This window comes from Ictidomys tridecemlineatus, chromosome X (assembly GCF_052094955.1).
Source record: "Ictidomys tridecemlineatus isolate mIctTri1 chromosome X, mIctTri1.hap1, whole genome shotgun sequence".
NCBI lineage: Eukaryota > Metazoa > Chordata > Mammalia > Rodentia > Sciuridae > Ictidomys > Ictidomys tridecemlineatus.
The window spans coordinates 108,901,970-108,916,340 of record NC_135493.1 but is presented as its reverse complement, the minus strand read 5'-3'; the positions used below and the strand labels follow the sequence as shown (position 1 = coordinate 108,916,340).

Sequence of the window (14,371 nt, the reverse complement as noted above, 5' to 3'; positions counted from 1 at the left end):
GCTCCCCCGACTCTGCTACTTCCGGGACCATGCGGACTCAGGAAGCCGCAGCTGCGCTTCAGTCCTTTTGGGCGGGCGCCATGGGCGGGTTAGCGTCCCCAAGAGTTTTAACCTCCCCTGGAGTCACTGTATTGCCCAACCTGAGTAGGACCCCATGGATGGGACCCTGCCTTATCTATGTGACCTGTCCTCAGAGGTTAGCCCGCTTGCAGAGCAGTTGCGCTTCCGTCTTTTGCACTCTCCCTTCGCAGCATGTGGGCACCCCAAAATTTCCCCAACTCAACAGCGGGTTCCAGTGGCAGATGCAGGTGCGAGCGGGCAGGCGTTTGGTACCCAGGCCAGGTTATCTAAAGGTTAAAAGTATTGCCAGTGGCAGGTTGGAGCCCTGCATCTGTGTGACAGCAGATGAGTTATAGCTCACTCGATTTTAAATTTTGGTAGGGATGTAGTGAGAGGCTCAGCAGATTTATTTGCCCAATTCAAGTTGGCTGAATAATTCTAGAAAGTAAGAATCAAATAAAAATTTGAAAAATACTTTACTTTTTTAGAAGCAGAAAAGTTCTGGAATTTTACATCCCACAAATAAAACAATCTCTCCTCTCTTCATTCTCTAAACATTAATTTACAGCACATAAATTCAAAAATTCTTATCTAAAATATTTCAAAACACAAAAAACCCCACATTAGTTTCACAATAAGTCATAAAAAGCATGCTTATGAGAGAGGGCTACACTTTAGCCATATACATTTTATCAGCTACCTTAAAACATCCCAGCGGCGACTCCATTTATCACCATCTTTCCTAGCTGGCGACCTATGCTAGGTTCACAAATCTGACTATTCCATTAATTTAAGAAAATGGCGAAAAAAACACCAACACAGAGAAGTGCCTTTTCAAAATCTGGGACCGCTTTCCGACCTTAGGGGCCCATATAAAAAGAGGGAAAGCCACTGGAATTCTTTATTCTTATATAGGGGACACACAAGGGCAGGTTCCATGGTACATTCTATCCCAAAAAGGGCAAAGGGGGAGGATTATAAAGGGACAGGTGAGTGTAATTCAACTGCATCAAGTAATGCCTACTCCTGGAGCCATGCCTCATTATCCAAGCAGAGATAAATTTGCAGGGTGCAATAATTGTTCTCTTGCTTAAGGGCATGTATTTCCAGAGCAGCTCCAGACAGTTTTGTTTAGTTGTGTGTGTGTGTTTTGTTTTTTTGGTACTGGGGATTGAACCACAGGTGCTTTGCCACTGAGCTACATCCCAGTCCTTTTTTTTTTTTTTTTTTTTTTTGGTGTGTGTGTGTGTTGCTGAGGATTGAACCCAGAGCCTTGTACATGGAAGGTAAGCACTCTACCAGCTGAGCTATATCCCCAGCCTCCATCCTAGTCCTTTTTATTATTTTGAGAGTAGGTTTTGCTAAGTTGCTGAGGATCTTTTAAGATGCTGAGGTTGGCCTCAAACTTGAGATCCTCCTGCTTTTAGCCCCCCAACTTGCTGGGATTATAGGAGTGCACCACTATTCCAGACTTGATTTACTTTGAGCTAGTCTCACTAAAATTGCCCAGGCTGGGCTGGAATTTGTCATCCTCCTGCCTCAGCCTTATGAGTAACTGGGATTAAAGATATGTGCCACAGGTCAGCTGAAGCAGATTTTCTTATGGCCCTATTTTCAATCTTTTGTAAACTGATATGCATTATAAAATACTCATGAAGTATTAAAGTCATGCAGTATTTCCTAATGTTACCTGATAGTAAAGCTTTTTTAAAAGAATATCTGTCTAACACCAGTGAGGAATTCACTGAAGAAAGACCAACAAAGCTTGAAATGACTTGGCCCTTCACTGTGTAACCCAAGATACTACCACTTTTTCAAAGTTTTTTCCACCAGCAATTTCTCAGTCATCCAATCAATGCCATTTCCCCCTACCTACCTTTGTCAATTTCAGCGATACCATTGATCATTCCCTCCATGAAAAGCAGAGCAATGATGTGGTTAAGACCTGAAAATCTTTAGCCGCTTCTAGTCCTCTCCAGCTGCCATTGAAGATATCCAACCAGTCTGCTAGAGAGCATCACCCATTCAATACACCCCAGCTGAGGAGCCAGATGGTCCAGTCCCAGATGAGCTCCCAGCTGAACACAGTTGACTACCAAGGACTACCACGTAAAGCAGAATAATCTCCTAGGTAAACCCAGCCATCCCACAAAATCAAATATGACTTTTGAGTTTACTGGCTTGCAGTACTAGGCATTGAATCCTGGGGCAAAAACACCACTATCTACATCCTCAGTATTTTTTATAATCATTTATTTGTTGTGGGGGGTACTGGGAATTGACCCCAGGGACATTTTGCCACTGAGTGATATCCCCAGCCCTTTTTAATTTTTTTCAGGGCCTTGTGCATGCTAGGCAAGTGCTCTGCCACTGAGCTAGATCCCCAACCTCCCCCCGCTTTTTTTTGAGAGAAAGAATTTTAATATATATATATTTTTAGTTTCAGCGGACACAACATCTTTGTTTGTATGTGGTGCTGAGGATCGAACCTGGGCCGCACGCATGCCAGGTGAGCGCGCTACCGCTTGAGCCACATCCCCAGCCCCCAACCTCCCTTTTTAACTTTTTATTTTGAGACAGGTTGTCAACAAGTTGCTGAAAGACCTTGAACTTGCAATTCTCCTGTCACCGCCTCTAAGATGCTGGAAAAACGTGAGTGCCACAGCATGCAAATATCTTTAGATACATAAACAACATACCAGCTGTGGTGGCACGCATCTATAATTCAAGCCCAGCTTTGGCAACTTGGTAAAACCCTATCTAAAAAAAAGGGCTCCAGGGCTGGGGATGTAGCCCAATGGTACCCCTGTGTCGAATCCTCAATGCTGCAAAGTAAACAACAGTAGCAACCTACTATCCTCAAAGACCATACATTGAAGAAATATGTCAGCCCAAACTAGGAATTATTATTATTTGGTAATAAATGCCTAAAGAGAAATTGTGATTTCCACACATCAATAAAGATCAATTTCCAACCCTCAACAGGTGGAACCATGCTAGACACTAAGCGGTACACTCACTGGTTTGTAAGTTCTCAAATGTGGCTGATAGAAAGGAAGCCAGCATGCTGAGGATTGACAGACTGGGGCGGGGCTCGGTGGGATAGGGCACAAAAAAACTCCAGCACACCCCACAATAGGTGTCAAACGGAAGTTCCGGCTTCTCAGCGGAAACAGCATTTTTTCTGAGCCGCGGCCTCGTGTTGAAGCAATTATTTGACGAGAGCTTCTTCGTCTTCGGCTACTGATAAGTAGACCTTGTCAACAGATTGAAATGGCGCTATCCAAACACGCCATTCCTTCATTGTCCGAATACCAGTGCCAGATATGTCTGGAAATTCTAATAGAACCTGTGACTCTGCCTTGTAACCACACGCTGTGTAAGCCGTGCTTCCTGTTGACCCTGGAAAACGCGAATTTATGCTGTCCTTTCTGTCGCCTCCGGGTATCTTCATGGACTCGGTACCATACTCGAAGAAATTCTCTTGTCAATATGGAACTGTGGGAGATGATTCAAAAACACTACCCAAAGGAATGCCAGCTGAGAATTTCTGGGCAAGAATCAGAGAAAGAAGTTGAAGACTACCAACCAGTTCGCGTGTTAAGTACTCCCGGGGAACTGAGAAAAGAATATGAAGAGGAAATGAGCAAGATGGAGGCAGAGCGCCGGGCCCGGGAAGAAGAGGAATGCAAAGCTAGTGAAGAATACATACAGAAATTGTTGGCAGAGGAGGAGGAGCTAGAGAAAAAGACAAGACGGAGGCGAAGTAACCTGGACTTGAAAGAGCAGGAACAGGCAAGAAACCTAAGCGCCAACAGTTCCTCTGACGGAAGTATCTTGGCTTCTCCTCTGAATTCTGCAGAATCTGAACCAGTTGCAACAAAGTCACAAAAGAAAAGAAAGAACAAACAAAGACATATTGAAGACAGGTATTTGTCACCTCTGCATCAATTTGAGCCAGCATCACAGTCTGAGGTTGTAGGAGAAGTCCGAAAAAACTACGTATCCAAGAACATGGACAGTGATGGTAAAAGCCCAATGCAGCAAGAAATTGAAGAAAACATGCCAACAGTTTCTTCACGAATAGGCCTTGAAATTAAAAAGCAAGGTGCAAAGTCTTCCATGGAGACACCTGTGCCACAGTTGTATGTCTCTGGTATGGAAAAGCACCTTGAAGGTAAAGCCCAAACCAGCCCAAGCTGCTGTCATAAAGAGTTGTTTGTCGTGCTTGAAAGACTTAAACCTGGAGCTCATCACTCTATACAAGCTGCAGTCAAGCCTTATGGCAAAGCTCAGAGTATGAGCACTACACCGAAAACTGGAAACAACACCTTTGATCACCTACTGATCAGCAAAAATATTGCCAAAAGAAAAAGTGAGGAATCTTCATCTGAAGCAGTCAACAATCCACGCCGTTCTGCAAAAAGAGAACTGTTCCAGAAATCTCCCTCGGATCAAGAGGAATCAGAAGTAAGCTTCACCCAAAAATTGATGACTTTGGAGCACCAACTTTTTGAGAGACATAAACAAGAAAAAGAGGATAGGTTGTTGGCGATACGACTTCAGAAGTCTGTGGATAAACAAGCAATGTATCCAAATCGGCAAAAAGGATCCCCAGATGGGTATCCTTTCCGATCTGCATCCTCATCTGCATCCAACTTGGTAAGAGAAGGGAAGTCCAAAAAAAAGTCCAGAAGATAAACTGACATAAGGTATTCAACAGATTAAAATGAGCACCCTTCTTTTAAGATCCAGGTGAAGTGGATCAAAAAAAGATACAACAATGACAAATTCTACTAGAGGTAATTATAATCTATCTAAAAGTGCTCATTTCTTACAGAAAAATGTTTTTCAAAAGTGTGAGAAATATACAAAGTAATACATGGGTAAAGGGAGTATTTTCTGATGTACTGAAGCTGTATTATGAAGCTGTCTGTTCTGTCAGAATCCTTAAAAATTTATGGTTTAAAGCTTTATAAAATTGTCATCTGTTCTGTAAGCAAACGCAGTCTTTAAAGGACCGTGTGATTACAGAGAATGTACAAATATGTTTCTGTAAAAGGGAGTAATAAGGATCCATATCATTTCTGTTATTAATAGCTGTTTTAGGTGTAACTTAGTGGCAAGGTGCTTGTCCAGTATCTGTGAGGTCTTAGGTTCAATCCAGGGCAAAAACATAGCAACAGAGTAAATGCCAGAGCTATGTTGCTGTCTTTTAAAAAAGCCACTCTGGGGCTGGAGAGATGGCTCGGTTGGCCCTGGGTTCAAGCCCCAGCAACACACACACATACACACACACACACACACACACACACACACACACACACACACACACACCCCTATTCTATTGTATTGCTAACAGCTGTGATTAAGTTTGATTCTTATGGATATAAAATATCTTTTACTTTTGTTCTCTATTCCCAATTCATTCACTAATTGTTACTTGTTAAAAAAATTTTTTTTTAAGAGCTTGTGAGTGTAATAGTGCTGGAGCACTTGCCTAGCTCTTATGAGGTGCCCTGGGTTTCTTCCCCAGCACAACCACCAATACGAACAAACAAAAAATAACACAATAGAAAAATGAAAATTTGCTGTGAGAGCATTATATCACAGTATTTTTTATGTTGTGAAACTTGAAACACAACTATGTGTTTATTTCCTTATAGTATCATTTATGTTGATATTGGACTTTTGTTTATAGACAGAAATAGAAAGCAAGATATTTGCATTTTGCCCTGTCTTATCCTGAAAATTAAATCAGAAGGCAGTGTTTTTGTTTTTGAAGTTTAACTTGGAGACTTTTTGATCTTTTGTTTAATTAATTTTAATTTATAGCAAACAGCTTTAACAGCATTTCTGCTGTTGTCCAAGCATACATCCTTTTGATGTAGAAATATGATAAAATGTCCTCAAAGTAGATCTAGCTTACATTTGTGTTTTTATATTATTAAAGTTTTTTCTTTGACTTGGGTAAATGAAATTGACAGATCTACATTTTTTTGGTGCATAATTTTATAGGTACTGTAGGTTTTATTATATGAGTTATATTTGATAGATTGGATGAATATGTGAAGAATTCTATATTAATTTAAATTTTAGTTTTGCTTTTTCTCAGGAAAAAAAAATGCATTGTATTGGTTGTGGTGATGTGATATAATCAGAAAGTAGGCAAGTTTGTCTAAAACTAAAGTCTGCTCATCAATTTTTTTCTAAGAGCTATTTTACTATATGTTTTAGAATAGACATTGTTGGAACTCCTCAAATTAAAAGGGTTATAAATCTTAGAATAGCCCATTGTGTTATGTATTTTTTATTTAACTAGGATATGTACTAGGATATGTACATTAACTCTTCATTTGTCCAAAAGAAGCCTTCCTGACTTAAGTTGATTCTAAGATAAACTTTAATTTCCCAATTAGTATGTATGACTTTTTGTTAATAATGAAATTTTGTTTTGATTATTAGAAGGTACTGCTATGTTTTCTTATTTTGTTGGAAGGCATGAAAATGTTTTCTCATAGTTATGCAAATGTTGTGAATCTGAAAATTAAAAGAATTATTAAAAATTAAAAACTTCTTATGTGTTCCTTGAGAGTGAAAAAACACTAATAATCCAGAACCAATTGTTATATCCTTTATAATTTGCTGCATCTCATTACTTAAAGTCGTGTATTAAAAATTAAAACCCATAGTTCTTACTCCTGTATTGGTAGATGGTAACAATTTTGGGTTAAGATTCTGACCTCCAGAATGGCTTGAACAAATTAATTAAAAAGACAATAAGCAATTTCATTTCAATCTCAGGAGAATTCAAAGAAAGGAAATTAACAAATATCATTTTTCACCTCTCAAAACAGCAAAGATGAATCAAAAAACAGCAAAGGTGTTTTTACAAGGAAAGACAAAATAGCAAAGTTCAGAAAAATTGCTGATGGGTGAGTTTGTGTAACTGTTATAGAGGCTTATGTAAAATACATATAGAGCCATACGTAGTGGTACTTGCTTGTATTCCCAGCCATTAGGGAGGCTGAGGGAAGAGAATCACAAGTTATAAGCCAGCCTTAGCAACTTAGAGAGGCCCTAAGTAATTTAGTGAGACCCTGTCTCAAAATAAAAAATAAAAAGGGCTGATGTGGTTTAGTGGTTCAGTGCCCCTGTATTCAATCCCAGTACCACAGAAAAAGCAAATAAGTAAATAAAAATAAAATACATATTCAAAGCCTTCATACTATTGTATACATATTATTTAACCTAAATAGTTCACTTCTTTACACTTTGCCTAAGGAAATAATTTAGGAGTCAAATGTTTTAGATATTTAGGATAGTTCCTGCAGCACTGTTTATAATAGCAAAAAAAAAGGTTCTAGAAAAAGCTTCATTGCACAGCAACAAATGGCTAATTATACAATGCATAATATATACAATAGTATGTATTAGATCTCTTAACTGAGCTTCACTTAACATACCCACAAAAGTTCCCAGGGCCCCCATTAGCCACCTAGACTCACCAGTTCCCACCATATTATAGGTAGTTATGAAAAATATACTGAAGGACCAGGTATATCTTTGGATGATATTACAATGTACAGAAACAGGCTACTATAGTATAGCACTGGCTTGATCCCATTGAGTTAAATTGCATGCCTCTGAGAGAAAGCTGTTTGTTCCCAGGACTTTTTATGCCAGAGGTGAATGATATTGTGATTTTAATACAATTACATAAATTAATATAAAAAATTTTAAAACACTCTAGCTAATTCCAAGTCAGAGGCACATTTGTGACCTGGAACCCATACCAAAGGAGACTATTTTCATCTCGGGAACAGCATTTTCAAAGATTTCTTTTTCCTTCTATATAGTGTTTTGTTGTTGTTGTTGTTTTGATTTGTTTTTTTGGTCTCTTCCAAATTTGATCATGTTTTCCTCCCTTCGGGTAATAAACTGTCTTGTCTTGGCTGCAGATTAATAGGAATGCTGGCTGGGGTTGTAACTCAACGTAGAACACATGCAAGGCCCTGGTTTTGATCCCTAGCACACACACACAAAAAGTTTGGAATGCCTTCCTTTCCATTCCTAGGTGATGTTGTGATATTGGGTTTGAGCAAGTTACTTAACCTATATGTGCTTCAGTTTTCAGAGTGGACTAATCCTACAAAAGTTACAGAACCTGCCTCACAATGCTGATTGGATGAAATAAATAAGCTAATACATGTCAAGTACCGAGGGTGGTGCCTGCTCATTCAGCTATTATTTTAAAATCAGATATATCCTGCCCAACCCCTAGCACAGTGTGCTGAATAACTGTCTAATGAATGAAAGAATGAACAGACACTCCTGTGTTTCTTCATCTATGCCATCTCTAAATACCTCCTGATGGAATTTTAAAACTAAATCTTCCCACAAGTCTTTGCAGATGCCATATCCTTTGTTGGATCCTTTCATTCTAATTTTTCATACACCCTCTGCTAAAAAAAGCTGAGAAGTAAATGGAATCAAATAGAGTCATGTAAGGTTGATGGGGTTTTAGATGACACAGGGGAATTGGTCAGGTTTAGAGAATGTCATCCAATTACCCTGGCAGGAAACTATATATTGATTGCTGCAGTATGAGTAAGAAAAGAATGTGTCCAACTGTATATAAAGGCATTCTGCCCTAATTCCTTTAGTAGATAGAGATGGAGGGCCAACATGTAGGTTCACAATTAATAGTTTTTAAAGTATTTATTGTTTAATAACTTTATCATCTCAGCCTCACCCAGCTGCTCTCATTCTGCTTTTCTGAATATCCTAAAAGCTGAATACATTCTCCTTGTATATGAAGGATAAAAAGCAATACTAAAACCAAATACACTTGATTGGCTTTCATTAGGCACTATGTCACTGCAGGTGGAGTGCTGGTTTGCAACAAGTGAGGTTTTCCTAGGGCTCCACACGGTAGTCTTTTCTCAAGCTCACAGGGACACTCATGGAGCTGAAATGCCGCTGCCCATCTAAATACAACATGGACTCTGAAACACAAGAAAGATAACCCTGGAGAAATTTGAAACATACTATAAAAGCATACAAACAAGACACTATTTGGGAACACTCAGGCAGCAGTAAGCATGCAAAACCAGCAATAGGGATGCAATACTGGGATGGACATGTGCAGCATTCCTAAAAAAACAGGTCATAACTCCCGTCCCTTTCCTTTGGCAGGACTAGGCTTTCACTACCAATGGTTGCTTGTCCGAAGATAACAAACAGGTGGGAAGAGCAGCAATAGCCACCTGAATACTATGGAGGCGTCTTTGGCCTTCATGGCTATAGAACCTCAAAAGCAAAATTTCTTAAGACATGCTCTTGGACTGACAAGCATTGTTGCACTTCCTATTACAATTTAAAAGAAGGCTGGGGATGTAGCTCAGCAGTAGAGCTCTTGCCTAGCATGTGTGAGGCCCCAGGTTCAATCCCAAGAATTGAAATTTTTTTTCTTTAAAATTTCTTCCTTTCATTAGGAAAAAGCAATAATCACTGCTTACCTCCATATGTTTTAGGGTAAACCAAGGGCACTTCTTTTTCTGACATGAATGTAAAATGAAAGACATTGGTGGTCATATGCTCTTTATTCTGAAGAGAGGCCACTTCACTGTGTACTCTGACTTGAATGTAATTGTTCTGAGTAAAGCATACCTAACAGATTAGAAATACTATAGTTAGTCAACTGCATTAAGAAGGGGAAGAAAGGCAATCATAAAAGAAACAATGGCTTCAGAATATAGAAACCTCTCTTAAGCCCAACTGACATTAAAAAAGCTTTTCACCTCTCACCTACCTGTGAAGAAAGAAAGAGCAATGAGCCAATTTCAACAGGCTTTTGAAACATGATATCATCCACTGCTACCACAAATGATCGGGAACCACTATTGGAGAAAAGTAGAATTTGGGTGAATTACAAAATTCAGATGATCTTGAATTTTCCCAACAAACAGAAGCAAAACAAAAATGAACAAAGAGGAGCTACAGTTCTGGCTCAGTGGTACAGCACTTGCCTAGCATGTATGAGGCACTGGGTTCATTTCTCAGCACCGTATATAAATAAATAAATAAAATAAAGGTCTGTCAACATCTAAAAATATTTTTAAAAAATGAACATAGAATAAATTTAGGGAAAGGGGAAATCATCACACCAGTGATGAATGGTAAGAGATGCCAATTCAACCACATAGGGCCAAAATCACTATCTTTACCCTTTTACATGTTATTGACATATTTTCTCAGGTCTTTAATGCACTAATTTACTAATTCAGGGCAACAGCCTTCTTAAAATGAAGGTCATGGGCTGGGGTTGTGGCTCAGTGGTAGAGCACTTGTCTAGCATGTGTGAGGCACTGGGTTTGATCCTCAGCACCACATATAAATAAAGGTATTGTGTCCCTTTACAACTAAAAAAATATTTTAAAAAAATGAAGGTCAAACTCAGCTGGTATCAGTGTGGTATTCATTTGAAAACAACAAAATAGATTCTACTGCCATGTATAACTAAAAAGAACAAATTTAAAAAGTTTTAATGTTAAAAGAAACATTTCTGGGCTGGAAATGTAGCTTAATGGTTGAGTGCTTGCCTAACACGTGCAAATCCTTGGGTTCAATGCCTAGCACCACAAATAAGGAAATGAAAAGATATAATATATTCCTAAATATATCCAGACTGGTTCAAAATGTTTCTTTTCAGTGGGATGGTGTTATGGTTTGGATCTGAAATGTTACCCTGCTATGAAATGTTACCTGCTATGGTTTAGATATGAGTTGTCCCCCAAAATCTCATGAGAGAAAAAGCAATAATGTTCAGAGGTGAAATGATTAGATTTTGAGAATTGTAACCTAATCAATGGATTTATCCACTGATATGGATTAGCTGGGTGGTAACTGTAGGCAGGTAGCTGAATGGGCTATCAGGAAATAACTATAGGCAGGGGAGGTGTGGCTGGAGGAGGTAGGTCACAGGGGCATGCCTTTAGGGTTTATATTTTATCCCTGGTGAGCAAAGTTTCCTTTCACTGCTTCCTGCTTGCTATGTCCTAAAGTGCTTTCCTTTCTCATACCCTTCTGCCATAATGTTCTGCCTCACCTTGAACCCAGAGCTATGAAGTCAGCCAACCATGGAATAAATTTCTGAAAATGAGCTAAAATAAACTGTTCCTCCTGTAAGTTGTTCTTTTTGTTGGCGGGGGGTGGTACCAGGAACTGAACTCAGGGCATTCAACCACTGAGCCATGTCCCCAGCCCTATTTTGTATTTTATTTAGAGACAGGGTCTCATTGAGTTGTTTAGTGCCTCACTTTTGCTGAGGCTGTCTTTGAACTCATGATCCTCCTGTCTCAGCCTCCCAAGTTGCTGGGATCACAGGCATGCAACACTGCATGTTGTTCTTGTCAGGTATTTTGGTCACAGTGACACAAAGCTGACTAACAAAAGTAGTATAAATTGCTTCTCAGAATTAAGACCATTTATACACAATGGAATATTACTCAGCACTAAAAAAGAACAAAATCATGGCATTTGCAGGTAAATGGATGGCATTGGAGAAGATAATGCTAAGTGAAGTTAGCCAATCCAAAAAAAACCAAAAACAAATGCTGAATGTTTTCTCTGATACAAGGGGCGTGACTCATAGTGGGGTAGGGAGGAAGAGCATGGGAAGATTACAGTAATTCTAGATAGGGAAGAGGGGTGGAAGGGAAAGGGAGGAGGAAGGGGATTAGCAAGGATGGTGGAATGTGATGGACATCATTATACAAAATACATGTATGAAGATTCGAATTTGGGGCCAACATACTTATATTCAATCAGAAATATGAAAAATTGTGGCATAAGGGTTATTAAGTATTGCAATGCAAAAAAAGAGTATATGTATAATGGCGTAAGTTGGCATGAACATACTTTATATACAGAGGTATGAAAAATTGTGCTCTATATGTGTAATAAGGATTGTAATGCATTCCACTGTTGTCGTGTATTTAAAAAATAAATATTTTAAAAAATTAAGACCATTTAAATTTAATTCACCTGAAGTTGCAAGCAGTAGCCCATGCAAGTTCATATGCCTTCCTCATAAGGAAACCACCAAAGATACGATTGAAAATGTTCCGTTCCTATAGGACATAAGTAAAGATTGATAAAAGAAGTTTATGTTCACCTTCATATACAGAACAAAGGAATTAACTACACCACAAAATATAGTCAGTTTAAAAAGTCCATCAAATCTCAGACAAATATCATGACTGCAAAGCTAGCCTATTCAGAAGATTTCTCACAAATTTCTAAATACCTGAGGGTGGCAAACTTCCAAGCTCTTCAGTTTTGTACTCTCCATCCACACTGCATTAGGAGGCAAAACTCGACTCTGAAAACTTATAGTCCTATACAAACAGAGATTGATTAAACCCTGTTAATAATATGTTTTCACTGTTGAGAAGGAAAACATTCACAAATAACTCCCAATACACTCAAGGAGTTTTGGCTCTGGAAAAGGCCAAAGCTTAAGTGCTTTCTTGGATTCTCGTCATCCTAACTTACTTTGGATCCAGTGTGCTAAGAAACATCTCATGTATGGTATTCCTCTCCTTGGCACTGGGAGCCATTTTGAGTAATGAAGTAGAACTGAAAGCAATTCTTTTCCCCTTATTCACTAGAACATAGGAGAATAAGGAGCTATGATTAGGAGGGTCACACTAAGGCACGTGGGGTCCTGACCTGGGTGCCTTGGGGCCTACAAAGGCAGTATTTTGAGGTTTCAAGATGCATTCTACTGTCATGTATAACTAATTAGAACAAATTAAAAAATAAAAATTAAAAAAAAAATTCTATCAGAATACTTATATCTAAGAGAAGGCTACAGAGGCCACATAAAATTTCTAGTGAGGGTCTCAGGACGTAGTTCGATGGCAGAGTATTTGCATTGCATGCACAATGCCATGGTTCAATCCCCAACATGTCCCCTCCCCAAATTTCTTCAGTGAGTCTTTGCTTTCAGATGGAAATTATACCAGTTATCAGTTCAATGAGAGAAAACTTGTTATTATCCTGGTCTAGAGCCCTGACCAGCATTAAAAATGAGAAAACAAATGGCTTCACTTAACTTCATCTGGTCAAAAAAATTGCTCAATCATAGAGTCCAAAGAACAACAAAAAAAGGTATTTTCAATAAATTCTTGGTATGAGTAAGACATTTGATTGGTATGAGGATTCCAAAAATGATCTTAAATAATTTCTTCTGCAGTATAATTAATGTACTTCTTAAACTTATTATAAACAAGTTTATGTACATTCTCCTTGTCTAAAGAGCTCTTCTTCCTCCACATTTCCAGGGATGAGTGGATTTACAAATGCTGGCCTAAAGAGAAGAAAAGAAAAGAATCCAATTTAAGATGTGCCTTTATCTAATAAAAATTGAAGGTGAACAATTACTAGTTTTAAAGACTTCTGCCATTCATTTTGAATATTGCTTACACAAGAATATTGGAAAAATTAAGGAAGACTTCTGATTACATACTCATCAATACAATGGAAAGTTCACATAAAATGAATACTGATGCTTTTGAAAAAGTGTAATTCTGATCACAAGAAAAAAGTCAAATACAGATGGTATAACATTCTATAAGACAATTAATTTAGACTCTTCAAAAATGTCAGTGTCTTAGAAAACAGAAAATTGGTAGGGGCACTCTTCTAAAGAACCATAACCAACTACAGCACAAAAACCTTGATCAGATCTTGAATGGGGGGGGGGAGCTATAAAGATATTTTAGGGACAACTGGTGAAATGTGAATGAGAATCATATTAAATAATATAACTGCATCACTGTTAAGTTTCTTGGCTATAACAAAGGCATTGAGGTTGTGTAGCAGAATTTTTTTGTTTCTGTTAGATACATGCTTAACTACTAATGGGTGAAGCAGTCTCAAACTTACTTTCAAATAATTAAGGAAAAATGTGTGTATATGTGTATTTAGAGAGAGCAAGGAAGTAAGGCAAATGAGGTACAATGTTAACTGGTGAATTCAGGTGACAAGCACAATGGGGGTTCATTGCATTATTCTCCCTACTTTTCTGTAAGCATCAAATCTTTCAAAATAAAAAAGGGAAAAGGGCCCTGTTCTGTAGTAGAATCCAAAGGTTTTATGAAACAATAGTGGAAATAAAAGAATTGAAATAGCAGCTTTGAAAACTGTAATGCATCAGTTGGAAGAGAAATTTGGACCAATGCCCAGGCTGTTTGAAAAGGAGTCAGGCCTGGGGCTGGGGATGCGGCTCAAGTGGTAGCACTAC

The 14,371-nt window shown here is 38.5% G+C and overlaps 1 protein-coding gene and 1 pseudogene across 7 annotated transcripts in view; one reads left to right on the top strand and one right to left on the bottom strand.

Moving 5' to 3' along the window:
- The first annotated feature begins 2,728 nt into the window (after positions 1 to 2,728).
- On the top strand, positions 2,729 to 6,599 carry LOC101978231 (E3 ubiquitin-protein ligase RNF168 pseudogene; annotated as a pseudogene).
- A 2,167-nt stretch (positions 6,600 to 8,766) lies between these two features.
- Positions 8,767 to 14,371, bottom strand: part of Acot9 (acyl-CoA thioesterase 9) — a 74,159-nt gene continuing 68,554 nt past the window's right edge. For all 7 annotated transcript variants that reach the window (XM_078035029.1, XM_040270110.2, XM_040270136.2 and 4 more), the window contains 7 exons: positions 13,368 to 13,435; positions 12,619 to 12,730; positions 12,371 to 12,461; positions 12,109 to 12,194; positions 9,875 to 9,962; positions 9,582 to 9,732; positions 8,767 to 9,068 (listed from right to left, as the gene is read on the bottom strand). In XM_078035029.1, coding sequence (XP_077891155.1) covers positions 8,980 to 9,068; positions 9,582 to 9,732; positions 9,875 to 9,962; positions 12,109 to 12,194; positions 12,371 to 12,461; positions 12,619 to 12,730; positions 13,368 to 13,435 — 685 coding nt within the window. In that variant the 3' untranslated portion in view covers positions 8,767 to 8,979. The remainder of the gene's footprint in view (positions 9,069 to 9,581; positions 9,733 to 9,874; positions 9,963 to 12,108; positions 12,195 to 12,370; positions 12,462 to 12,618; positions 12,731 to 13,367; positions 13,436 to 14,371) is intronic.